This window comes from Netta rufina (genome assembly GCF_964035555.1).
Source record: "Netta rufina genome assembly, chromosome: 1".
In the NCBI taxonomy this organism is placed as follows: Eukaryota; Metazoa; Chordata; class Aves; order Anseriformes; family Anatidae; genus Netta; species Netta rufina.
This window is the reverse complement of record NC_140123.1, coordinates 117,854,040-117,880,631: the sequence shown is the minus strand read 5'-3', so window position 1 is coordinate 117,880,631 and position 26,592 is coordinate 117,854,040. Positions and strand designations below refer to the sequence as shown.

Here is a 26,592-nt window from a genome sequence, read left to right as displayed (position 1 = left end):
ATGCCTTCACGCCAGTGGGACAGAATACTGATTGCAGTTGCCTGCTGTGTGGTGACTCTGACACTCTGGTCCCTTTGTGCTTGGCAGCTTATCATCAAGTTTCACACAGGTAAGAAATACAATTCTGCACTATTTGAGCTCTGTCTGAGCTCTTTGTGTTCTTCTGCCTTTCCTAAAGAGTTTAAACATGATTACTGATAGACTCATCTGTGCCCCAGACTTTTAGGTGGAAATGTCTTTGTTTGTTTGATGTTTAAACAAGTACTTACAACTTTGCCTTCTCTTGTAAACAGAATAACATGGCAAACAATCTTGAATATTTCCCTTGTAATGTACTTACACTGTGAATGAATTCGCTAGCATTGTTTTGAAGAAATGTCTTGAAAGCTTCTCACTCTTTGGGTAGAAATCTGATTTACGTTTTGAAAGTCAAAAATAAAACTCTAGCTAGGCTTGTAAATAATGTTTTAAAGAGTAACTACTTAGCTGTACAGGGAAAAGAACAACATATAATCACAAAGGTGCTGTATAGCACCTGTCCATGATTTTACTGCAATTTGCATTATAGAAAGCTTTGTGGAGGGAATGTAGGAAACACTGGTTTGCATATTCTGTATCCGAAAATCAGGTCAGTGCAACCTCTTAAGACGCTTTCTTGTACAAACTTTGAGCAGAAAACTTGGTTCCTCTCAGCAGAATACTCAGTATATGGACATGATGCAAAATCATGCATGGGCCTATATGTATGTAAAGTTCATTGCAAGAATCAGCCATTCCTCACTGCTCACCCAGCAGGACAGATGTTATTGGAGACTAGGAGGCCCAGGGAAAAGTTTACGTTAGGACACACTGGGCTATATTTGCTTCAAGAAATCTATCAGATGTTTACAGGGAGGGAACATACCTGAACACACGAAATGGCACATAAGTAAATATTAATTGCTTAACTTAAATGAGTAATTATTTACCTTTGTGAATATAGGAATATGTTTAGGGCTTTGTTTGACTTGATGATCCTAAGCCCAGATGATTTGGAGTTAACTCTCAGCAGCTTGGGAATTCTTCTTGTGCCTCAAATTTACACAGCTACAGGGCAACTAGCTGCTAGGAATAGGACTGAAACTGCAGCAACTTCAAGGATGGGAAATACCTTAATGCCCATCTGATGCAGTGTTTGTTGTGCGTAGCTGTAGTGTTTCTGTTTTTTCCAAACCTTAACTGCATTACCATTAGCAGTCCCCAGGATGTCTGGTTTAGAAAAGAAAAAAAAAGAAACTAAACAAACAAAAACCCCACAGTTTTTGATGACATTATATCATGCAAGAATCTCAGTCTCAATTTAAGAATATATACAAAATCAATGTGATTCTTGAAATAATTAATTTCTGCAAAACTTAAAAGACAAGGACAAATAAAAAGAAGATGTTTTCCGAAACTTAAAAACAGAAGAGCCCTATGATGTTAAGCCAATGCCACAATTATTTGAGGCTGATGAGTTTTACTGTGCGTGGGGTAGGCATGACTGCATTATTAAGTCTGGGAATTCATATTTGTGAAAGACACAGATTCCTACTCACCCCACAAAACAAACAAACAAACAAACAAAAAATCTGCAATGAAAAAGCAGTAACGTTAGCAGATCTCAAGAGTGTCATGCTGTTGTTACAGAGGTGAGGTGGATGCTGCTTGCTGGCAACTGCTCAAGAAAGATGCGCTTGTACCTCCAGGGGCCAATGCTGGACTTTTTGCCTCATATGTTTTTGTTTTTCTGTTTTACCACTTGCAAAAGCAATGATTCAGGAGTTAGATCCCAACAGATTCAGGATTCCTGGTTGTAGAAGTGCCAGCACTGATGCTTCCAGTTCAAGGCTGCCCCGGTCACGCTCCCTCCTCTCTGTGCTCCTCTGCAGGCATCCCAGGATCATGTGCAGCATTTGCAAGGCAGCACCACTGCAACTTCTGTTTTGGGGATCTTGTGTGATACGACTGCTTTGGCCATGGAGGCCTAGAGCTGTGCTGCAGGTCCCTGAGTATTTTGTGGGTTCCCAGGTCCAAAGGGCTCCCAAGGCTAAGCAGGAAACTGATTCCAGATGTCATTCCTCTGCCACATTGCCCCATGTGCTACATGCATGTGCCTGCCACATGAGCCGGCACTGCTGGGCAACAGGGCAGCAACGGTTCAAGCACTCACCCAGCTTCCCCACATCAAGCCCTTTTCTGCAGCCGCTGAAGTCGTGTCCCCCACCCCACCTCACCACCCCCCCCCCGTCCCACTCTCAATTGCTGCATGAGTTTTCCTTTCCTTGTCGTAAGAATTCCAGTGGAGAAACAATGTGATTTGAACGGCTGATGGATAGCAAAGACATTACCTAGCTGCACATAGATGTTATTCCACTAGCATCACAGACATTTGGCTGAAACGTAGCTGAGACAGACTGCTACATGAGCAAGAGTCAAGCAACGCTTGCCAAGAACAGAATTACCCCAGCCATGTGGCGCATCCCCTATAGTCTGCAATAACCTTTCAGTTACATGAATCCCATTAAAGAGCAAGAAGTTAAGCAATCTTTTTGCTTCAATGAGAACATTAGGAATATACAATAGCACATGTGCTCCTGACAGCACTGTTTACTTTTACATTTTCTGGCTTTACTTTATTTGCCAGCACCTCGAAACACAGACTCTAAAATGTCAGATCAAATAGCAGGCTTCAACCTCAGTTTTCTGTATAATTTCAAAGTATAAACTGCACCCAGCGCAGCTGAGTGGGGAAGGGATTCCAAATTCCACCCTCCATGTTGGGTTGGATGAGATAAACTGAGAGGAAGCCTTGGCCCAGGGGGGTCCCCCAGGTCTTGGAGCCATATCCCAAAGCTTGAAGTCCACCAGCACCTTCTGTACTTCAATTTCTGCTGCAGAATACCCCTGATCCAGCCTCTTTTTAAAGAAACCTTAAAATTTTCAGAGCTTGCCAAACACTTCCAATACCATGGTGTAGTCAGAAATTCCTAAGAAATGTAATTTCTCTGCTCTTGCTTATATCGTGCTTTTTTGTTTCCTGAAGCTGCAGCAGCCTGTGCAATGACTACTTCAGACAAAGCCTGCTATTCCTGCCAGGAGACAATAAAAATTGGCACCTGTCCTGGAATGTGAATAGAGGCTATGGCTGAGACCAGGACATGGATTTTTATCTGTATTACCCCATAAATTCTGGCTTAAATCAGAATATTTCTGTGTGATTTTTTGAGGTCTGAATATCCACCTGCTCACTGCCAGTTTGGGTCTTGGAAATCTGTGGCCCTGTTTTGCCCTCTTGTTCCCTGTAAAACCCTGCAGGAGCCATTTGGGCTTTTCACAGGTTCAACAGCTTGAGTTTCTTGCATTCTGGAGGCCCACACCATCATTGCTCCTGATTTTCTGGCAGCTACACAGAGCAGTTTCTGCCTACTTTTCTGTGTAGATGCAGATTAATTTTTGAAAGCTTTGACCCACATTAACAGCATTGTTTTGGGGGGTTACGAGGAAACAGTGATTGAGTCCATGAGCAAGACTGTGGGGCACAGAATAAAATATATTTCAATTGAAGCTCCAAATAAATCAGCATCATATTTGTATATATCCTTCATCAAATTATTTATAAGTATATATATTTTGCATACATATTTATGAATATGTACATCTTGATTGTTTATTTACACAGAAATTACAGAAAACGTGGTACCTCCTTGCTTCTGCCACAATGGCGGAATCTGCCAGGATGGAGCCTGCGTGTGCCCTGACGAGTGGATAGGACTCCTTTGTGATATAGGTTAGTACGAGCAAGGCAGCACAAGCCGTTGGTGTTATTTCTGTGAACCCCTCTGTTCTGGGAGGCTCCTGACCCACCCGCTCAGCAGGGTCGTGTGTGCAAGAAGAGACGTGGCTCTTCTTCCTAGAAGAGGCCATAACTTTCACCCACTTCTGTCACTCTTTCAAATGAGTAACATATCTGGGGAAGACATTATGGTTTTCAACAGTCTGTGGCCTGTTTCTAGCCAATTTGGCCTTTGTTTGAATTCCTCTGTTTGAACATCACAATGACTCGAAAATCAGATTCAGACCTCAGTGGCCAGCATTGCTCTCTCTGGATTTTCCAGTGCCAAGGGGACTCAGTACCCAGCAGGATAATGCCTATCCTCATTTCCTGCTGCCAGTTGCAACATCACCACAAAAGTATTCACATGCATGGATCTAGACAGGATTCATGTAGGAGTGGCGAAAGAGCTGACTGATGTAAATGTGGGACTGCTCTCTGTCACCTATGTAAAAATATCATGATCAGGGGAGGCCGCAGAGAACTAAAACACCAACATCATGCCCACCATTAAGAAAGGCAAGAAGGAGGAGTGGGGAAACCACAAGCCTGTCAGGTTTTCCTCAGATCCTAGAAGTACTGTGGACCACATTCTCTTGGAGCCTATTTCCATGCCTGTGAAATACAAGAAAATAATCAGGAGCAGTCTGGATTTACAAATGGCAAATCAAGGTTGAGCAACCTGACTGCCTTCTGTATGAAGTAACTGGCCAACAGGAGTGAAAGATGTAATATACCCTGATTTTAGTCAGGCTTTTGACACTGTCTCCCTCAGCATTCTCATTTGATAGGTAAAGATGTACAGGAAGGGTGTACAGCCATTACCTGGGCTGAAAATTAACTCAACTGCCAAACTCAAAGTGTGGTATCAATGGCTTGATTAGAGTACCGTAAAAGTAGGGCAACCCACGGGTTGATACTAGGGCCAGTATCGTTCAATGTCTTTGTTGACAATCTGAATGATAACAGAATGCACTCTCAGCAAATCTGAGGACAACACTAAACTCGTGGTGGAGTGGAGGTATTGTTGACACTTTAACAGTAGAGTGTCAACGCAGAAGAGCCTTGGAAACCTGAGAATCAGACCAGTGGAAACCCCACAGCGGCCTGCAAGGACAAATGCCAATCTCTGCACTGGGGACACTGGAACAGACTAGAAACTTGCTGTTTCAGAAGCAGCCCCACTGAAAAGGATCTGGGAGTGACAGTGGCTGCCAAGTTCAATATGAGCCAACAGTCCGCCTTTATTGTAAGCAAAGCAGAGCAGCTGTGCTAGGCAGAGAGAAACAGATTGATGGACGGCATTACCCTCCCTATCTTGGGCACTGGTGAGGCTCCACTGGGAACTCCATGCTCAGTTTTGCCCCCTGCTTTAACAGATATTTATTTCCTTTAAGACAAAAGAGTCAATGAGTTTATATTTTCTTAATACTGTTTTATTTTCAAAAATTTCTCCATGTATTAAAAATTTTTGATCCTAATGTTTTTGTGTTTGTTTGTTTTTTTTTTCCCTTCTGTACAGCTAATTTCTGTGAGGCCAGTACTTACACATACAACAATTCTGAAGGTGATATAAAGAACCTTACTTTTGAAAGGATTATAGTGGGTAAATATGGCAGCTCCAACGAAAAATGTGAACCTCACACTGCGAATGGTATGTTTCTTTCCTTTTACTTACGCTTCACAAAGGCAAATATAAGGTTTGTGAAAGATGTTGGATCATTAGAGCAGAAGATGAGAGCTCTCTGTTTAAAGCCAGAACAGCAGAGTTCAAGCAGCAGGAGCACTAATCTCTCCACACAGCTTCCTACCTCAAGTGCATACGATTTAATGTATACATTCCAGATAGGGTACGTGTCTGTCTGGAACTCATCTGAGAGTTGGTTAAGATCACTAATGAACTGGTGTTTGACAGAAAAATTATCACTTTTTATCATGGACAATTATCACGGACACTTTCCATGAACTGTGGCTGACTGTTGACATCACTGAAATTAGAAAAACAAAACACAACGTTTGGGTTTCTCACAGAAGAGACCTGAAAAGCAAGGAGTACTCCAGCAGCATATACCAGCTCTCAGAGACCTTTTAGAGTAACTGTTGCATGGCAGTTCCACCTGCCCTTCTTAGTTCTTTCATGATAAATTAAGTACTTTTTACAAGACACGGTAAAAAGTCTTTCTGATGGTTTAGTGCTGATGTCTGCACCTCCAATTTGAGAGACATTTCTGCAGTTCTAGCATGTTTAAACTATCTAAATTTGGCATGCATAATCTCAGCCACTGAGACAAAATTGTGTCTATAAGTATAAAACACATGTTCAAAAATGACCAGTAATAAACCAGTTAAATAATTGATGGTCACTTCTAATCTTGAGAGACAATTATTCTTTGTATGCAAACAGAAAATAACACTGGCTAGGGTGTCACACCCACTGAGCTGTTTTACTTCCTAATGAGGTCATGTGCATATGACTGAGGGCTTGTGTACTAAATGCATATCTTTCTGCTTTTACAATATTACCAGGTAACTCTTCAATTGCGATTCGGTTGTGCTCCAGAAACGGAATAATTCCTACTTTAGAGGAACCCAGTGTGCAGAATTGTAATGAAAATCTGGACTCCCTAGCATCACAGGTAATCTTGACATGCTGTTTACAGAATGGCTGGGATTCTGCAGCGTCACAATAAAAAAAAATGCAATAGGTATTGGAGGCAGGAAATACGTATTTGTGTTTCCTTTCTTAAAATTTTGCAAAACGATAAATGAACCACCAAAGCCTTTTTTTCAGGGGAATTCTTGGCATGTGCCTGCTTTGCAAATGGATTTTTTATAATGCTGATTATTTTATTTTGCTTGATTTTGGCTGAACACTATATCCCACCTAATATTACCTAGCTGGCCTGGAAGTTCCTCACTCAGGTTCCCACTTCTCAGCAAACACCTGAGAGTGGAGGCAATGCTGACCCAGGATACTGAACTGCTGAGAAAATTGATGGGATTTCAAAGAGAGTGGCAAGAGTGGCACTCTTTTTGAGAGTAGCCACTTGTGGGTTAGCAAACACACAGTTAGCACAGTGGTGATGACACTGAGATGTTAGAAAGGATTAAGAGCAAAGCCTAAACATTTTTGTCTCTCAATAATTCAAAGTCAAAATTTCTTGTATGAATGACAAACTCTTCCTGATTTAAAACAAAACCAAAACCAAACAAAAAACATCTACCCTTGCCCCCTAGCCTCGCCTTAAGGCTTAGGTCTGTCATTCTCAAAAACATGGAGCACTGAACATGATTACATACATTAAAGACAGCCACAACTGTTTTCTGCTTCTGATCTTCGATTCTTTATCACTAGTCTCGAAAAAAAAAAAAAAAAAAAAAAAAGGAAAGAAACAGATACAGTCCCTCTAAGTGAGTCAATCTTTCATATTGTTGCTTGCATCCTTAATCCTTGAGATCAAGATTATATTTTCCCAGTATATAAATTTTATCAAATGGTTCAAATGTCAATTGTTCTCTGTAATAATATATAATACTACTAGCAGTTATTTATAATGCTAATAAGAGGCAGGTCTGCATTTGGTTGCAACATAAGGTTAGCCTGCTGCTAATAGTAATTTGGGGTTTTCTTACAATTTTTGGTGTTGTACTGCCACCTAGTGAACGTCAGGCAGCTCGGGGTCTGAAGGTGCATTCCAGGAGTCCAAAGACATGCTTAGTGATCTATAGACCAGGTTTAAAAGGATTTTCATTCCTATAAACACAAATATTTACTTTGAACACAAGATGATGCTACAAGTCAGAAGTAAGAATAGTGAAAATAAGCTTTCACCATGTGCATGATGCAGATGCTTTCAAATCAAATAATAAATCTCCAGTAATTAATTATAAATGTAAAATTCCTTCCTTCCTCCCTATGCAACACATTCCCTCTATTCCTACCACTCTGAGCTTTAAAAACACTTGAAAGATTCATGATTTAATTAAACTTGATTTGGATGCCTTAATGGATTAGAAGAAGGATGACTCAATACACTGTTTAGACAGTGTCCATAACATATGAAGCAAGTTCTGATGATGATAAACAGGCTTTCCATGCCTCCTAGGCATATTTTCAGCTAGCTATACCTTCATATAACATACAGATAACATTTGTGTGTGTGTGTGGTTTTATACCTAAGATATTATAGACATTTATGCCCTACACATTAAGTGCTAACTGATCAAACTGGGCCCATCCAGAGCTTGTAACAATTCTTGGTGCTTCCAGCACTGATTCTTTTATTTTTTTTTTTGTTTATTCTGATTTGACACTACAATATACTGAAGTGAGGATAACATTTTCAGTGCAGTTTTTGAATACTGTTCTGAGAAGCACTATTATTCTAGATGACATTTCTAAAGTTCCAGTGATGGTTTTCCAAAAAATCAGTTTCTGGTTATTTGAGGACTATTTAGAGGTTTACAGAATTTTGTAACATCAGAAGATCTAGGAGGGCTTACTACTAGTGTCGACACCCACCTGCCATGAAGGAGTGGCAAAAGATGCCGTCAGGTTCTTCTTCGACTATCTGTATGATTTTCTGTAAGAACGTTATAAAAGTGGTGTCTTTTTTTCCTTTTCTTATTTCTGTTGAATGGCATTTTCCTACTAGGTGGAAACTGCGGAATCCAGCGCTGTTTTAGAAATTGCAAAGACCACTCAAATCCTTACTGCCTTGCCTGACCAACTGACCACACAGAACATCTCTGCTGCCATGGATATCTCAGTGCAGATTCTGAAAAAGCCAAACATTTCAGATGACCCTCAAGTGAGTTTTAAGACTGTAATAAGATACTTATGGCTTAATATTTGGGATATGGATTCTGTCCCTTCTCCACTAGCAGATTTAGCAGTATGCTGAGTTATTTAAGTGGCCCTGAGTGAACACCTGTGGAATCACTGCTGAATGAGAGTAAATTCCCAGAGTGTAAATTTGTTTCTTATCAGCTCTTTAAACTTGGCCTGATCTGGAATTCTAATACTAGTAGCATCATTTGACTTATTCTTTACTGTCTAAATTAATAGAAATGTAGTGTTTATAAACCCTTGGCTCAAGCTTATATTCTATCAAATGACATCCGGTATTTTGTTTACTCCATTGTATGCACTTTCAAGTAATGCCTATTGTATTCATACTTTGTCAATGCACTGTAGAACAAAGGATGATTTATTTCATTTATCTTTGAACATTGCCTTTTTTCCTTTTTTTTTTTTTTTTCTTTTTTTTCTTTTTTTTCTTTTTTTCTGATTGTCTCAGGCATCTAACACAGTAGTGGCTACAGTGAGTCAGCTCTTGGATGCCAAGGAAACAGAATTCAGAAGTGATCTTGTCAATGTTACATCAAGGTAACCTCAACTTTTGCCCTTCTTATTAAATCTAATCAACAGCATTTTTCTTTGTGTTTCAGAATGAAAGTTGTTTATGAACGCATCAAAATTTTAGTGTTCAACTCTAAAGTGCAATTTTATTCAGTAAATTTATACCTACATAAATAATTTTGGCTGACTTTTTATGCTTTGTATAAAGGATAAGGTCAGGGAATTATGCTTCTGGAGTTAAATTCTGATTTGATCAATTGGCTTAAACAGTATGGGTAAATTGTTTAAGTAGCACAGTACTGTTTGTAAACAGGGAGGGGTTTACAGGAGGAGGGACTTACCTGCAGGTTGGAATGCTGGCACTTTAAAAACACTTCCAGGTTTTTTATTGTATTTCACAGAAGTCTGAATTATTATTGCAATTCCCAGCATGTAGAAAGGGGAAGCTATCAGCATGAGGGAGCTGCACCCTGCATTTGTTAGAAGAAATTTCTGACTTACCTAACAAGCTGTTGCAATTTGACAGCATGCTAGATTTCACATTGCCCCACTCCCAGCTGCATGTATGGCCAAATCCTGCTTCTCTTGATGTTAGAAAGTAAAATTTTCTTTTGACTTCAGAAGTAGCAGAATTTCCCCTGCTGCTAGAGATAACATGTAGCTTCTTCACTCATGTGCCAGAGAATCAAATCAGAGGGGAAGCTCAGAAACTGCACCTATAGCTGTGTGTAACAGCTAGTAGTAAGTTTTTTTTCCCCACTCATTATTTCAATGCAGACTCACAAAAACGATTGAAGAATTTTCTTTGATGAGCAACATCACTCAGACCAACATTGCAGTCCAGTCTGTCCCACTGATGTTGAACTCCTCTGCAATTCTGTTTTTGGCACAGAGAGGTAAGCCTGGGTGTGTTGTTGGATTTACCAGCAAAAGCAGGTGTGTGCCATAAATTCTAATGCAGCCACTGTTAATTTTTGCAGATGAAACACTGGGTAATTATCAGACAACAAAACTAGAAATACAGAAAGATGCCACTGGGCTTAATGATGAACTCAGTACTGAAGTTCAGATACTGCTCAATATTACAAGTAACAGTAAGTTCTTTCTTTTACTGAAAACTGTGGCAGGAGAAATTCTGAATGAATATTCCCTAAAAATCTGTTTTGGGAAAACAAACAAACAAAAACTGAATCAATATTAAAAAAATATGATTTTATAACTACTATAGCAACAAGTTTTTTGATATGCATGTTGGTACCATATTGTGGCACAAAAATGCACATGTCAAAGGAGCTGGATGATCTTATTTATAGATTAATACATGTGTACGTGTGATAGTCAGAAAGCTTCGCATGTTTTGGTACTTTCCATTTTTTTTTTGCTTTTTAAAAATTCAGATTGTAATGAATCTTTGACCATACCTCTCTATATATCAAGATCAAAGGCTAGTACTTATGTATCCTGCCCCAAATCCAAAGACATCTGCCATTTATACCAAACTTGGAGGAGTTGTGGACTCAAATGAGGGCGTAAAGGCCTTGCAGAGGGATCTGGACAGGTTGGAGAGCTGGGCGATCACCAACCGCATGAAGTTCAATAAGAGCAAGTGCCGGGTCATGCACCTGGGACGGGGAAACCCTGGCTGCATGTACAGACTGGGCGATGAGACGCTGGAGAGCAGCCTAGAAGAGAGGGATCTGGGGGTCGTGGTAGACAGCAAGTTGAATATGAGCCAGCAATGTGCCCTGGCAGCCAGGAGGGCCAATCGTGTCCTGGGGTGCATCAAGCACGGCATCGCTAGTAGGTCAAGGGAGGTGATTGTCCCGCTCTACTCTGCGCTGGTGCGGCCTCACCTTGAGTACTGTGTGCAGTTCTGGGCACCACAGTATAAAAAGGACATGAAACTGTTGGAAAGTGTCCAGAGGAGGGCTACGAAGATGGTGAAAGGCCTTGAGGGGAAGACGTACGAGGAACGGCTGAGGTCACTGGGCCTGTTCAGCCTGGAGAAGAGGAGGCTGAGGGGAGACCTCATCACAGTCTACAACTTCCTCGTAAGGGGGTGTCGAGAGGCAGGAGACCTTTTCTCCATTAACACTAGTGACAGGACCCGCGGGAACGGGGTTAAGCTGAGGCAGGGGAAATTTAGGCTGGACATCAGGAGGGGGTTCTTCACAGAGAGGGTGGTTGCACACTGGAACAGGCTCCCCAGGGAAGTGGTCACTGCACCGAGCCTGTCTGAATTTAAGAAGAGATTGGACTGTGAACTTAGGCACGTGGTCTGAACTTTTGGGTAGACCTGTGCGGTGTCAAGAGTTGGACTTGATGATCCTTAAGGGTCCCTTCCAACTCAGGATATTCTATGATTCTATGATTCTATGATTTCAACTAAAATTACTCCTACTGTCAAGTGTCAGCCAGGACAGATGTGTTCTTACATCTATGTGTTGCAATCATTTTTAATGGCACACGGGATTTTTTGAGCTGTCCCTTATCACAGAATCACAGAATCACAGAATTTTCTAGGTTGGAAGAGACCTCAAGATCATCGAGTCCAACCTCTGACCTAACGCTAACAGTCCCCACTAAACCATATCCCTAAGCTCTACATCTAAATGTCTTTTGAAGACTTCCAGGGATGGTGACTCCACCACTTCCCTGGACGGCCTGTTCCAATGCCTCTTCAAAAGCATACAGTTCCTTTGCTTCTTTTGCTGCAGAAGCTGATGGCTGGGTAGTTTACCCTGAGTGGTGGTGAGGGTTAATGCCAATTTAACCTAGCAGCTGGAGTCCCAAGCAGGATATAACCCTGGCCTTCTAACCAGGCACACGATACCTGGCTGCTGATTATATGTCATTTGTCTTCTGCATGTCCAATTTTGTCCCCTGTGCATGATTTGCAGGAAGTTTGATTATTCACAGCTGCAAATACAGCCCCAGGGAGCTGAACTTTCATCATGTGCTTTTCTATGACATGCTAAAACTGCAGAAGTTTCAGTCTTGGTACCTGAAACCAGCAGACTCATCCTAAGTCTCTCTGTACAGTAACAGTAACACTAGACATCATAGCACAAGAGTATAATGAAGATTAAGTTTGCAAAGCATTTAAACTTATTATTGCTGAACATTGTTCATATACCAGTCCACAGGGAAACAAACAATCCTGTCCTCTCATAAGGGTTAGAAAAGCACTAAAACTGTTGCAGACAACAGGCCTGTGGAAAACCAGTGTGATCATGTAAAGTCTTTATCATAATGCCTGTGTATCGTAACACTTCCTTCAAGTGGGCTGGATTGAATGCACAGTTTATTAAAAAAAAAAAAAAAAAAAAAAAAAAAGATTTATTCAGTATTAAATACACACATGACATTTTGTAGGTATAAAACTACATTAGTCTCTCATGAAGAAAACAACATTATAAGATCAAAAATAAAATCAATTGCATAAACTAGGATTTTTTTCCCCTCGCTTTAGCAACAATTAAGACTAGTGATTTAAATCACTTAGAAATCTCTCTAATTTGGTGTAAGAGTGTAACCAAAGAAATAGAGTCCAAAAGTTGGGTCTGAAGGGAGAAGTCCAGCCAATCTCTTTTGATCCCCCAACTTCCTATTAACTGTAAATGTCTCTGTTGTTACTATTTCTTCTTTAGTGTTATTAAAAGCCTGGCCATTTGGCATATGTGTATGTATCTGGATTTAGAATATTATTTCCCTCATTGCTAACATTTTTCTTCAGAAAAGGCATTAGGAGAAGGGAAATAATTATTTTATTATTAAAATTTCACACTCCACCCCAGCAAAAATTGAAGATGAATCTTTTGAAATTCATGGGGAAAAAGAAATTCTTCTCTACATTTTAAAGGGATTCTAAATAAATATCTAAATAAAAATATGCTGTAAATACTGGATGTGTAAAGCAGCATAGGATAGGCTTCTTCCAAGGCACCAGTTTCTCTGATATCTGTACCTACTTTTCTGTTTGCCTAGCGAAGGTTCATCAATCAATAGAAGAGCTGGCTTTGTCCTTTATCAAAATGACAAACTCTTCCAGTCAAAGACTTATTTAAGTCACAGTAATTTTTCTAAACAAATTGTCTCTGGCAACATTGATGGTGGAACAGCCAGTGGTGTTGAAATAGCCTTCAATCCCAAGGTAAGTTTCTGTAAGAAATCATAGAATTATAGAATCATAGAAACACAAGTTTGGAAAGGACCTACAAGATCATCTAGTCCAACTGTCCTCCTATCACCAATACTACCCACTAAGCTACTAAATCTTATCTCGTAGCACATTGTCCAGGCACTTCTTGAACAGGGGTGGTGACTCCCCCACCTCCCTGGGCAGGCTGTTCCAGCTCCTGACCACTCTTCGAGAGAAATAGTTTTTCCTGATATCTAATCTAAATTTCCCCAGGCACAACTTGTGGCCATTTTCTCGAGTCCTATCATTAGTTATCTGAGAGAAGAGGCCGACCCCCTCTTCATCACAACCTCCCTTCAGGAAGTTGCAGAGAGCAATGAGGTCTCCCCTGAGCCTCCTCTTCTCCAAACTAAACAACCCCAGTTCCCTCACCAGAGCAGAGTACGGGGGGACGATCACCTCCCTGCTCCTGCTGGCTGCACTGTTTCTAATACAGGCCAGGATGCCATTGGCCTGTTGGCCATGTGGGCACACTGCCAGCTCATGTTCAGCTGAGCATCCATCAACACTCCCAGGTCCATTTCTTCTTCACAGTCTTCTAGTCACTTGGCCCCAAGCCTATAGTGGAACATTAGGTTATTGTGGCCAAAGCGCAGGACCCAGCACTTGGCCTTATTAAACCTCATCATATCAAACCTCATATTATTAAGCCTCATTAAGCCTCAGACCAGCAGCCAAACCTATCCAGATCCCTCTGAAGGGCCACTCCACCCTCAGGCAGATTGACACTACCTCCCAGCTTGGTATCATCTGCAAATTTACTGAGGGTACGCTCAATCTCTTCATCCAGGTCATCACTAAAGATATTAAACAAGATAGGCCCCAGTACTGACCCCTGGGGGCCACCACTTGTAAAGGGACACCAGCTAGACTTAACTCCATTAACCACTACCCACTGGGCACAGTCCTCCTGCCAGTTCATTACCCAGAGAAGAAATGCCACGTTCAGTTTGACCAGAGGCTGTCCTTGTCCTACTACCTCTTAAATACTCAGGGAAAGACATATAAGTTGAGAGTGGTGTGTTTTTATTTTTATTTATTTTTATTTATTTTTATTTTTAGCACACCACTTTCATTTCTGGCAATAAGCAGTTGAGAGCGTTTGTGGGTTTTAGATTTCCAACCCCCCCCCCCCCCCCGCCCCAGAAATGATTCCAGATATTACTGCATTTTTTGCAGGAAATGCCTTTTGTGAGAGCCAATTTGCTTAATTAGCAATGCTTACATAATATTTATTCATTTTTTAGCAGGCTTTCTCCAAAACAAAGACAAAAATACTTCAATTCTTTTTACAATATTTAACTCATGGCAAAGACTTTTAGGCTTGAGCACATGAGTATTTGAGTATGATAGATCAGTAATCACCACCATAGTGCTTTGGGAAACAAGCACTTAAAAATACAGTAATAATGGAAAACTATTTTTTTCTTACTCCTACCCTTATTCCTCATCTGTAATGAACTACCAAGACTGTGAACAAGATTGCTTTTAATATTTATTTGCACTTCAAGGTTCTCATTTCATATTCTAACTGCAGTAACCTGCAGAAGTATATTGTCTGAGAAATACTGCATGCAGTTTGACATATTTCTGTGTGAGCAAAGCCATAGTGCAGGAGGGGAGGGGATGGTACACAGAATTTATCATTGTTTGCTTCCTTTTATTGTGTGGATTCATCATTAATCAGCTGGCAGTAATTTAATGTTACTAATATCTGAAATCTTTTGTTTGGCCTATGCAGAATTCCTTTGGTATTTATTTAATGTCTCGTGGATGTGTATTTGAACTGTAATTACCTGAATAATTCATAGAAATGGGTCATTTCTTTGTCACTCTTGACTGAGAAAGAACATACAAAATAAGTTCAAAAAGCTGAATAAAGTTGTTACTGATTGCTTTCATAAATTTACTGGAAATCCCTTAGTAGCTGTCGGCTCCCCTCTCAGAGGATACTTGTCAGTATGCTTTTTGCTGGTGCATATGTCTTTGTGTTTCTTTATCCCATTTTTCTCCTTGTAATCCCTATTTGTAGTACAACACATCCAAATTTCTGCTGCATGATTATGCATGTGTCTTTTGGGACTATGCTGTGAACGACTGGAACACTGCAGGCTGTACAAAAGAAAGAGGCCAATTCTTGAGATGCAAGTGCAACCACACTACTCATTTTGCTGTCCTCATGGTAGGTCTTTGTTCTTCCATGAATGGGAAGAATCTGGTGTGGTGCTTTTTGTTATGGGTGGTGGTTTTTTGTTTGTTTGTTTGTTTTCTTTTGTTTTCACTTGTTCTCTGGCTTACAAGATCAGAATGACAATAAAAGGGCTTGGGCGCAGTGCCCTGGCTAGAAGGGTACTGAGCTAGAAGGCACAGCAGTTGAAGATGCCCCCACTTATTTGTCTCTGATCCATGACAGAACTGGTTAATGGGGACATGTGATGCTCCCCAAAGCTGCTGGAAGGCCATAGGTATGGGCAAATCCTGGTTTCCACTGGCACAAAGCCTGAGGGCTAAGCCCATCTGACTTTGCTCTGGCGCTGGCGTTCTTCTTGCTGTGGCAGCTCTGCACCTGAATTGTTGCAGCTGTTTTAAATGAATGTATGGCTGAACCCTAAAGTGCCCTGACACAAAAAGCATCTTGGGATCTGTGTCAGCTGCAGCACCAACTTGTGTTGAGCAAGTAACTTAAAGCACTCAGCATTAGCTACTTCCTTTGCTTACATGCTTACAAAAAGCAATTTCTCTGTAAATATTAAGCCTACTGCCATTTAGTTTTATATATTGCTCTCTTATACTTACAAGACTATTTAGGAATGACTGTCTCTGCCATTCATTATTCTGCCAGATTTTCTAAATAAAACACTCCATGGCTAACATCATGGTCATTGATTGCTGGAGTGCTAAGATTTCAGAGTTCCTTTTTACTCCATTTTCACAGAATAGCATTTCTATATTTGTAGTACTTACTTGTTTCTGTATTTCCCTTTGTGTTATGCATGTCCTTATTGTATAAAATGACTGTATTCTAAGAGAAAATTCCCATCCATTTGTGCAAAGTTAATGGTATTTTCTGTTTCTCTGACTACATTTACATTTTGTGTGCTGCTTTATGGACACTGTTCAAACAAAGACTGGTTTTGATTTGGAATTCCTTACGTCTTACCTTAGACCTTATCACCAGAAGTCAAAATTCAGAAATGCACATCAGTATGAAAAGTTAAAGCTACTCTTTTCAGACTTTTCAGCCTTGTATTTCTCTAGGAATAATTTAATCTGCTACTTTGCTGAATATTTGATTGGCATTGTTAAGTCTCCTTTTGCAGTTCTGCACAAGCTTCTCTTGTTTTGTTGTCTGGAAAAATTGTGTGTGATCTGAAAATTTTGTCAGTAGCTAGCAACAGTCATAGCTTTACTAAAACATTTTCATTTTTATGTGCAAATAGAAATACAAATTTTAGGAAGGAAATCATCTCATCTTATAATCAATCTGATTTTTTCCTAGGCCTTTCGGATCAATTATAAATATGCAAAGCCTTTGGAGTGTATCTCATATGTTGGTGTTGGATTGTCCATTGCTGGCCTGGTCATTACCATTTTATTTCAGATATTCACGAGGTAAGAGAGAAGGTGTGAAACTGTGTTTTGTACTAAGTTCCAATATTTTGCTCTGTATATAGTTTGAGGGGAAACAGAGGCAGCAGCCAGTCTGGAGCATATTTCAATATAATTGATCAGCAGATAGTATTAAAAACAATCTAATTGTGTGTTGTGTAGCTTGGGAAACGTGTTTTACTGATTAGTGAAGTTATGCAATGTCTATGTGTATGAAGTTATGACGTCACCTTTTGCAAGTTGAATGTACCTATGGTGAATGCTTTGTTTTATGACTTTCCAACAAAAATGTTCAGTCTAGGTATCCTACGGGTGATAATACAGGCTATGACAATAAAGCAAGCATAGTGTGCTACTGAGGACCAAGTCAAGGATTGAACCTTTTACCATGGGCTCCCATGATTATGTCTAAAAATCTATCTCTGGTTTATGTCCCAGGAACACATTTGCCCAGTCTCCATGTGTTAATGGTGCTCTGCTGTTACTGTTTTGTTCTACGTCTGCCTGGCCTCACTGATGTCTGTGTGACCACCTTGGTCAGGCATTTGACAATACAGGCCCTGAGCTGTATTGTTGCTACATTGACCCATGCTACACGTTGAGCTGTTTAGTTCACTGTGCTCACTTAATACTTACTAAATGTGTAATAGTCTTCCATCACCAGTTCGACCTACTTTATACTTTCTTGTGTGCCCTGTGCCCTGGTATTACAATGTCTATTGAACTGTCTTTCTTCTAGCCAGTTAGCAATATGCCTGTTACACTGCTGTCTTCATTCAAGGCTAATCATTTCAGTTCACTCTCTTTTCTCTCAGACTTTTAGTGTTCATGTAAAAGCATGTATATCACTCCTCAGGTTCTCTTTTTGCTATCCAATTTAAATATTTCTTTGATTTCTTTTGCCTATTTAAGAGTTTCTACAGCTGTAGTAAACGGTTGATTTCAAAGCATCATGAATATATAGTAACAGAGGTTATGTACACTGTTTGTGTCACTGTTTTATTGCGAATGACTTCACTGAAATACAATCACAGCACACTTCCTAGATGGACATGCTTGGGATTAATGGTGTCATGTGATTCTGCCTTGAACAAGGAGCAAAGTCATGCCAACAGAGTTGTGGCATTAAGAGCTGTAAATTAAGAACTATCTCATCTCTCTTGCACTAATGTAGATTTGGAGTAATTCCATCAAGGTCAATGTTTTTAGGATTTTTGAAGCTTTCAGACTTTACCTTTTAAGTGCATTTACAAGACAGCATTTGGAAGTGGAGTTATTATTATTTATTATACTTATTTATTTATTATACTTATTATTTATTATACTTATTATTTATTATACTTATTAAGTTATTATTATACTTATTATTATACTTATTATTATTCTTTAGTACCTTGAAGAGTGCTTAGAAATACTTGTCTTATGCTCTTAACACCGAAGAAAATGGCCCTAAAAGAGCAGAGTGACAAAAATTAAATGCATCCCAAATTCTTTTGGAAAGAGTCCAGTCCTAGAAGGTGCTGGGTCTTCTCTGTTCTAGTTGAAATCAGATGAAATTGAAGAATTTGGTAAGGTGTCTGAGAGTTACTACAGTGTAAAATTCTGCAAACAAGTTATTGCTTTTTCTATAAATATATATTAAAGACTGCACACTCTAGCTTGCTTTTGATGTCAACAGAAACGAAGAAATATTTTATATTTTTTCTTATTTTGCTTTACCTTCTTCTCCTAAATGTATTCCTACCAATAGGAAAACTCGGAAGTCATCTGTAACGTGGATGTTAGTGAGTCTCTGTTCCTCAATGCTAACTTTTAACATTATCTTCATCTCTGGAATTGAAAACCAAAATGCCAGGAATCACAGCAGCAATACCAGTGGATATGAACAACAGTACAGTACTTACTATACCACCAATAACACCTTGCTCAAATCTGACATGGTAGATCCTCCTGAAGACTCCTGGTGTATGGCTGTGGCTGTCCTGCTGCACTATTTTTTGTTGGCAACGTTTATGTGGACAGCACTCAATTGTGCACAACTGTATTTATTGCTGATTAGAGCCATGAAGCCCCTTCCTGGAAACTTCATTGTAACCATGTCAGCAATTGGATGGGGTAAGATTTAAAGTCCTATATGTGGCAACTCTTACCACACTACCAGTACATAGTGCATTCAAGGAGAAGTATGAAGATAGCAGATCAGTAGTGAGCAACTAAGAATCAATGTCTCTCTGGCTTAGGCAACATGGTTTAATGAATAATCTGTTGCACCTTGCACTACTGGTATAAATTGAGCTTGTTTTCACTGTCCTGATATGGCACTGAAACAGAGCTTGTTCACCAGCACCACAGCATATATCTAGTGCATGCAGGAGAAATTTTCACAGTAATCAAGACACTCAACAGTCTTTTGCTGTCAACTACAGGATTATTTTTTTTTTTCAGATACAGTGGTTGTGTATATGGAGTCAGGTTCTTCATTTAGATATCTCTGAGATTCCTCGGGACCTCAACCAGAGCCTTGCATGCATCCAAAAGCAAGGATTGACTTATATAAGTTGTTATAGATTATTTATTAATAAGCAGAGAGTGCATTCTTAAAATACTATTGCAATTAGCAACAACACTGCAGCTTGAAAGGAGACTTTTTTGGAGGACTGAAGAATACAGCCAGATGCCCACTAGGTATAGTAAAAATCTCAGCCTCCTGCCTTTTCCACATTGTGTATTCAGCTAGCATGATATGTGTTTTTGATGGCATCTACCAAGCAGCTTTAGATTCAGATTGTTTTATAGTTATGTTTTGCATATGGGTGGAGGCAGAGGCCATTCTTTTAAAACTTCTAGAATATGGACTGCACGTGCAGGCCAGAAAATGTTCAGTGAAAGCTGCCTGGCTATATGTCATTGCTCTCCACAGATATTAGCATGATAACACAGCATTAGATTCCTCACTGTCCTGTGACTGCATGTCTAAAAGAGCATGATTCTGACTCACTGCTTGTCAGATTTTGAGAGCACAGCAATCTGGAAGATTTATAGTAGAGCTGAAGGAGGGAGAGAGCAGCACGTTTATTTCCCAGACAAGAACCAGTGTGGGAGGCTCCTTCCCATGAAATGTGCTACTTAAACTCTTCTAACAGGTAGTTAGGACACAGGGAAAACAGGAAATGAAACAAAGGGGTCAAGGACGTAACCACACAAGAGCAAGAAGCTGTTTATGTGGAATGGAGTTAGGGTGCACCTATACAACTGAACAATAAATTGCTAATGTCTCTCCTATCGATTAGGAATCCCTGCTGTAGTAGTTGCAGTAACACTTGGAGCTACTTATAGAGAAGGAAAAGCTTTAAACTACCGACAGGAAGAATTGTAAGTTTGTGTATTATTACAATACTTGCTATTGCATGCCTTGTATGATGGCTTAATATTAATACTATTCTCAATTTATATGGTATATTATTTTGTAAATGTAATTACCTGTACTAAAAAGAAAACAAAACTCTTCACTCAAGGTCAACTTTCACTATAAGGAATTGCAGTTTTTCCTCACTAAGGACTTAGGGTACCGTACCCATATCTGCCCTGAATGCTACTGCAAGATCTCCTGTGGCTTTAAATGGGAACTGTAGACGCTCTTATACTGACTAAAATTCAGGACCTTCACTTAAGTTCATAACTGCATTTCAATATCTAAGCTTACTCCTCACAGTTATTTGAAATCTTTCTGGCCAACATAACTATATCCCTAATTACTCTATGTGTTTGGTACCTGTACTTAAATTTTTGTGCCAGCACACCAAAGCTGGATAGAGGCTTACAGTGGGTGATGCAGAATTTTTGGATGCAAACAAAAATGCTCTTCCACATGGCGGTGATCTTGCGATACTCATGTAGGGAGTGTTGACTTCTAGCTTGAGATTATTTGTCAGTGAAAAAAAAAAAAAAGTTAAATATTTTACAGGGTAATCCCATCTTCCTGAAGTTGCCACTGTTTTTGTTTCAACTTTTGTCCATAATGTCTTCCTTTTAACTCTTTAGCTTTATTATAATATATACCCTAGAGATCAAATTGTATATGGTGGCCAGATACGTATTTGGTTAGCTATAGGGTTAGCTATATTCCACCTTATAATATTTTCTGATGCAGTTTGTTTGGTAAATCACTTTGAACTCCTCAGAGAAAAGAAAAGCATGATTGAAAGTCCTCAGTTGTCCAGGACTGGTTGCCTTTCAGAGAGAGGTCTTTTGGGATTAAAAAGAGGTGTACTGTTTTGTTTTGTTTTGGTATTCTGAATAATTTGTCTAACATATCTTTTGAAATGGCCTCTCTTTTTATGAAAAGTTGCTGGCTTGCAGCCCTGGATCAAGATCAGAATTTCAGTATAGAAAAGCCCATGTTGTGGTCATTTCTTTTGCCGGTAGCACTGATACTCCTGTTTAACATTATCATCTTCATCAAGATCATTGTCTCTGTGATATGGAAAGAGAACAAGGATTTGACAAGGTGAGATGGCACAGAACCCCTCAGATCTTTCAGATGTATTCCTTGATCTCTTGTTAAGAGCTCAGGTTTTCTTGTCACAAATTTGGATTTCTGAGAAAATCTTTTGTTTTAAAGAAATGTGCATTTAAAGCTGTCAGAGAATGAATTCCATAATGGGTCACAATATGTTCTTTTGCATAGCAGTGAACACATTACAGGCTTTCCCCCAGCCACCACCACTTTTTTTTTTTTTTTTTTTTTTCCAGTGTTACTTGAGTTCAATGAAGGTTATGTGTGATTTAATCAGCGTTGAAACAGATTTCCCTGCCCGGTTTTAAATCAACACTCTGTGTATTGTCACAGGCTAGGCATCACAGACTTTGCAGTGTTCATTGTATTACTTAAAAGAGAATTGCTTTAATTTTCATTATCCCAAAGGACTGACCTGTTCAACAAAACTTTGCACTTTATTCCCTTTATGTAAAATTTTCATGGTTGGAGCAAACCAAAATGCCTTCCCTCTGATTCCTCTATGGCTTGAGAGAAACTGGATATCCAAACTTCAATGGCAGCTTATTCTTATACTGAAAATTGAGACTATTTGGATCAAAACTGTAAACATCCTAAAAGGTTTATAGTAACTAGCATATTAATTTTTAATGTATCCTGTTGCTTTGGTAAATCTCATGTTTTTGTTAAAGAAAGATATATCCATACAGAGATTATTCAGATAAGCCTTTCTTTCTTTCTTTCTTTCTTTCTTTCTTTCTTTCTTTCTTTCTTTCTTTCTTTCTTTCTTTCTTTCTTTCTTTCTTTCTTTCTTTCTTTCTTTCTTTCTTTCTTTCTTTCTTTCTTTCTTTCTCTCTCTCTCTCTCTCTCTCTCTCTCTCTCTCTCTCTCTCTCTCTCTCTTTCTTTCTTTCTTTCTTTCTTTCTTTCTTTCTTTTTCTTTCTTTCCTTCTTTCTCTCTCTCTCTCTCTCTCTCTCTCCCTCCCTCTTTTTTTTTTTTTTTTTATTTCTAGGAATAAGAAGGATTCATTCATGGGAAAGATCACCAGCACTATCTCTGTAGTTGTAGTGCTTGGAATCACCTGGACAACAGGCTACTTCATGCTAATAAATCAAGAGGAAACTAGTCTTGTTTTCAGCTATGTGTTTTGCATTTTGAATGCTACACAGGTGAAGTATCTGACAATTCTGAAATTCCGAGACTAATAACTGAGATAATGGAAAAAAGATGTCCGATTCATTTGTCAAATGAATGGTGGTATAGTGGCTAAGTTTTTGGAAAGCAGTTGTGTAGGTTCAGAATTTTTGCTCAGAAAAGGGTGTTACCCTTCTGGTCTGTCACTCATAAAACATTTCCCATCAATGTTTCCCATAAAATATTTCCCATACAAATCAGTGCAGGACTTTATTTCAAGGTCACTACTGAAAAGACCACCCTGACTGGCTTCTCTTGCACCGAACTGTATATGATATTAAGAGTGAACATCAGGAAAACTTTCTTTATCTCCTGGGAGAGAATCCCTGGGAAGTAAGTAGAGCTTTATGGCTTGAGAACTTTCACAGTGATTCTGGATGGAAGCCTACAGGAAAGGACCTGCTTTGCTTTCCCCCATAAGTAACGTGGCCCTGGTGGATTCTTGGCTTTATATTCATATAAGGCATAGGAACTATGAAGTACATGGAGTAGCGAATACTTCCTTGTCGCATCACTGAATATTTTCTGTGAAATGGCTGATTCGACATATGTGACAATTCCCTCTTCCCCAAATCCTAAACTGTTTACTGTCAGCTTGATGTAATGAAAACTGCGGCCCTGTACTCCAGTGGGGATTAGATCTGCAAACTCTCCCTGCAAAAAGTTCTGAAGTGATTATCACTCTACTAATGGATTTAGTGATTTAAAACTGAAATCACGAAAAGAGCTAGACCACGGTTCTCTCTGTTTAAAAGCATCATCCTGTTTTCCTTCTCCCTCAGCATTCTCCTGAAATGCTTTAAGTGAGAATTTAGAACTGATATAGAAATTCTCAAGTCTGGTTTTCCCTCCATATGTGTCTGCTGAAAGTGCTGATAGGGCACACCAGCCATGTTCAGTGCATAAGGCATACCCAGGCAGGTCCTAGTTCATTCTGTCCAGCAGAAGGCAATAACACCTTTCTGAGATAACCCATTACAATGTGCAAATGAGGCAACTATTGCTGCAATTTCATAGTTATATAGAATAATTTTCTCCAAGAAAGTAGTTCTTGTATTCCAAGGCATTAATGTCATTGTTAGTGGTTACAGAAAACTATTGTATAGTTACTTTTTCAGGTCAAATAATATTGACTAATCTCTTCTGGTTTTATCAGTAAAACATTAACACCATGCTTTTGTTTACTCTACAGGGAATTCAGATTTGTATTCTGTACACTTTCAGATCACCAATCTTCAGGAAAAAGGTTTCTAAAATGATTTCTGCTTGGAAGGTGCCAGAGATATCAGTCTACCTGCATTCACAAATTTACCGTGTTTCAAAATTACGGCCTGTAAAACATTTCCAGGAAACTTTCAGATCATTTGAGACAGAAAATATTTCCTTTTCCACCTTCTCTGATAGCTATTAGAAACCTGTAAATACATGAAATATAAACCCATATTTTTTCATAGTTTGCTTTATGTATGTCTCACATGTATGTATGTATGTATGCTGAATGACGGACAGACTATTCCAACTGCAGTTGGCTTGGTATAGATCTTCAGACCAGAACAGCAGGAGTCAAAAGCAGGACCACATGCGTGTGATTGTTACGAGTCAATGCAGCATTAGATCCTCTTGATGCCACTTACACAGTACAGAAGTTGCTCTGTTTCACAGAATCACAGAATCACAGAATTTCTAGGTTGGAAGAGACCTCAAGATCATCGAGTCCAACCTCTGACCTAACACTAACAGTCCCCACTAAACCATATCCCTAAGCTCTACGTCTAAATGTCTTTTAAAGACTTCCAGGGATGGTGACTCCACCACTTCCCTGGGCAGCCTGTTCCAATGCCTAACAACCCTTTCAGTAAAGAAGTTCTTCCTAACATCTAACCTAAACCTCCCCTGGCGCAACTTTATGCCCTTCTCATTTCTTAGGCCTGTTGAACAAGATTTCTTAGCTTATGCTATGTAGCTCTCCTATCCCTTTTGTAAGAACAATTTTATTTCAATTGGAAACCAAAAGGTAAATCAGCTGCACAGTTCGTACCGGTTCTGGGCACAAACTGTATGTACTACCTCCATAAAATGTTGGCTTTATGACTGTCTTCACAGAAGATAATGTGTCTTAGAGTTTTTTTATTTTTTTTCCCAAATAAAACTTCTTCAGATGAAATGACAGACAAAATATTCGGTTTTCATATGACAACATGAAGAAAGAGAAGTTAGATACTTGAAGAGCCAGGCTGGGAAAGAAATCCTTTATGACTATATAACATAGGTCCTATTCACATCACCCCTGGCTTTAGCCTGTCAGGATGACTGTTCCCTTTGGGAGGCCAAAGTGCTTCAGTTACCATCCTGCTCTGTGCTGGCTTTTGGCTGTGCCTATCTCTCTGGCTCTCTGTCACTTGGCTTTATGGAGAGTTTGGGAGAGGAGCAAGCTCTTCTCGCTTTGGGACTCGAGCAAAGCTCTATGGGCTCTTCTCTAACAAATGGGAATAACGGTACTGATTCACCTCATTCTCTCCTGTCTGAGAAGACAGACCAAGAAATTTAGACAGGCAACTTTAAAAAACATTATTTCTTTATTCCATTCTATGAATAAATACACTCACGTGCTTTTCCATCAATGGTTTTAACAAAATAAGAACACCATGTTGAATTTTACATAGCCCATTTTTAAGGAGCATGCTGAAACCAGCCAGACACGCACTTTTTTTTTTTTTTTTTTTTTTTTTTTTTAAATAAATAAATGTGTGGTGGTTTTGGAAACTTCCAAGCTGCTCTAAATAAGACCTGTGGGCATGATCAAATGCGATGACTGAATGTTTAGGGACTGTGTCCCTGAGTATGCTGGACATGGTAAATAAGATTTTGTGAATGTCTTGATAGAAGTGTTTCAGATGTCCTGAAAAAACTTCTCCATATCTTAGAAATGTGTGCTCTCTCTATGAGGAAGAAAATAAATATTTTCTGGCACTAATAAGCCTCCAAAGAGAGTGGTCCTATCAGATAAAAAGCTGAAGTTCGCCACCACTGCTTCAGGAAGGCAAAGGAGGTCAGTAAAATTTATCTAACAAAGGTAATTCATAATTTTTTTTTGGATAGGTTGCATATGTTCCTAAGCAGTATCCATCATTTATTTGTAAATCAAATGTACAACACCTGCCTTTGTCAATCCCTTTAGTTTTGTTGAAGAAAGAGTATTTTAGAAATTACAGTGTGGTTTAGGAAGGATGATATTTGATCACGTTTTAAAAAGCAGCTATACACTGAGAGGGTGGCTCCCTAAAAGAGTGATAGGATTTTCTAGTTCACAGTGTTTTTCTTCCCACAAACAAAAACCAAATTTTTAACACTGAATTGGCAAAGTCTTGACTTTTAACTAATCAAATTAAAGTATCCTGGATTTAACTTCAGATGTTCAGTGTTATAGCCAGCACTACGCATGTCTGACCTAAAAGCAAACATTTTCATCATCAAAGAATATGGAAAATTATATATATATATATATATATATTTTTTTTTTTTTTTTAATCCAGGGTTATATGCTTAACCGTTACGGGACCAACAGTTCAACTGTTATCTATACACGTGGAATATATTGATATTAATAACACAGTGAACTTTGGCATTCGCTGTGATACGTGTGCTTTACATTCATGAGGTTTCTTATAAGGCATTGTAAAGGTTAGTTTGATAAAGAAATGCCTTGGAGAAGGACTGAATCATCTGTGCAAAGATGTAAAAAAGAACAGGCAGAATTCGTGTCTGTAAGGGATGGAATAACGCTGTTTTCCAGGTCTTTCCTATGTTTTTAAAAGCAAAGATATGGTACATTGTTTTGGCTTTATTTTGTAACAGTTATCAAAAAACCCTCCCTCCAAA

General features: G+C 39.2%; 1 protein-coding gene across 1 annotated transcript; it reads left to right on the top strand.

Annotated features, from left to right (window-relative positions):
* ADGRG7 (adhesion G protein-coupled receptor G7) lies at nucleotides 1–24,648 on the top strand (the record flags this gene model as incomplete). Its single annotated transcript, XM_084294927.1, has 17 exons — nucleotides 1–109; nucleotides 3,701–3,808; nucleotides 5,376–5,507; nucleotides 6,380–6,489; nucleotides 8,509–8,664; nucleotides 9,154–9,242; nucleotides 9,993–10,111; nucleotides 10,196–10,309; nucleotides 13,208–13,368; nucleotides 15,449–15,598; nucleotides 16,916–17,028; nucleotides 18,776–19,140; nucleotides 20,316–20,397; nucleotides 21,371–21,532; nucleotides 22,532–22,688; nucleotides 23,906–24,046; nucleotides 24,640–24,648. 17 exons carry the CDS (start codon nucleotides 1–3, stop codon nucleotides 24,646–24,648), a joined length of 2,277 nt encoding a protein of 758 aa, XP_084151053.1.
* Nucleotides 24,649–26,592: the final 1,944 nt, after the last annotated feature.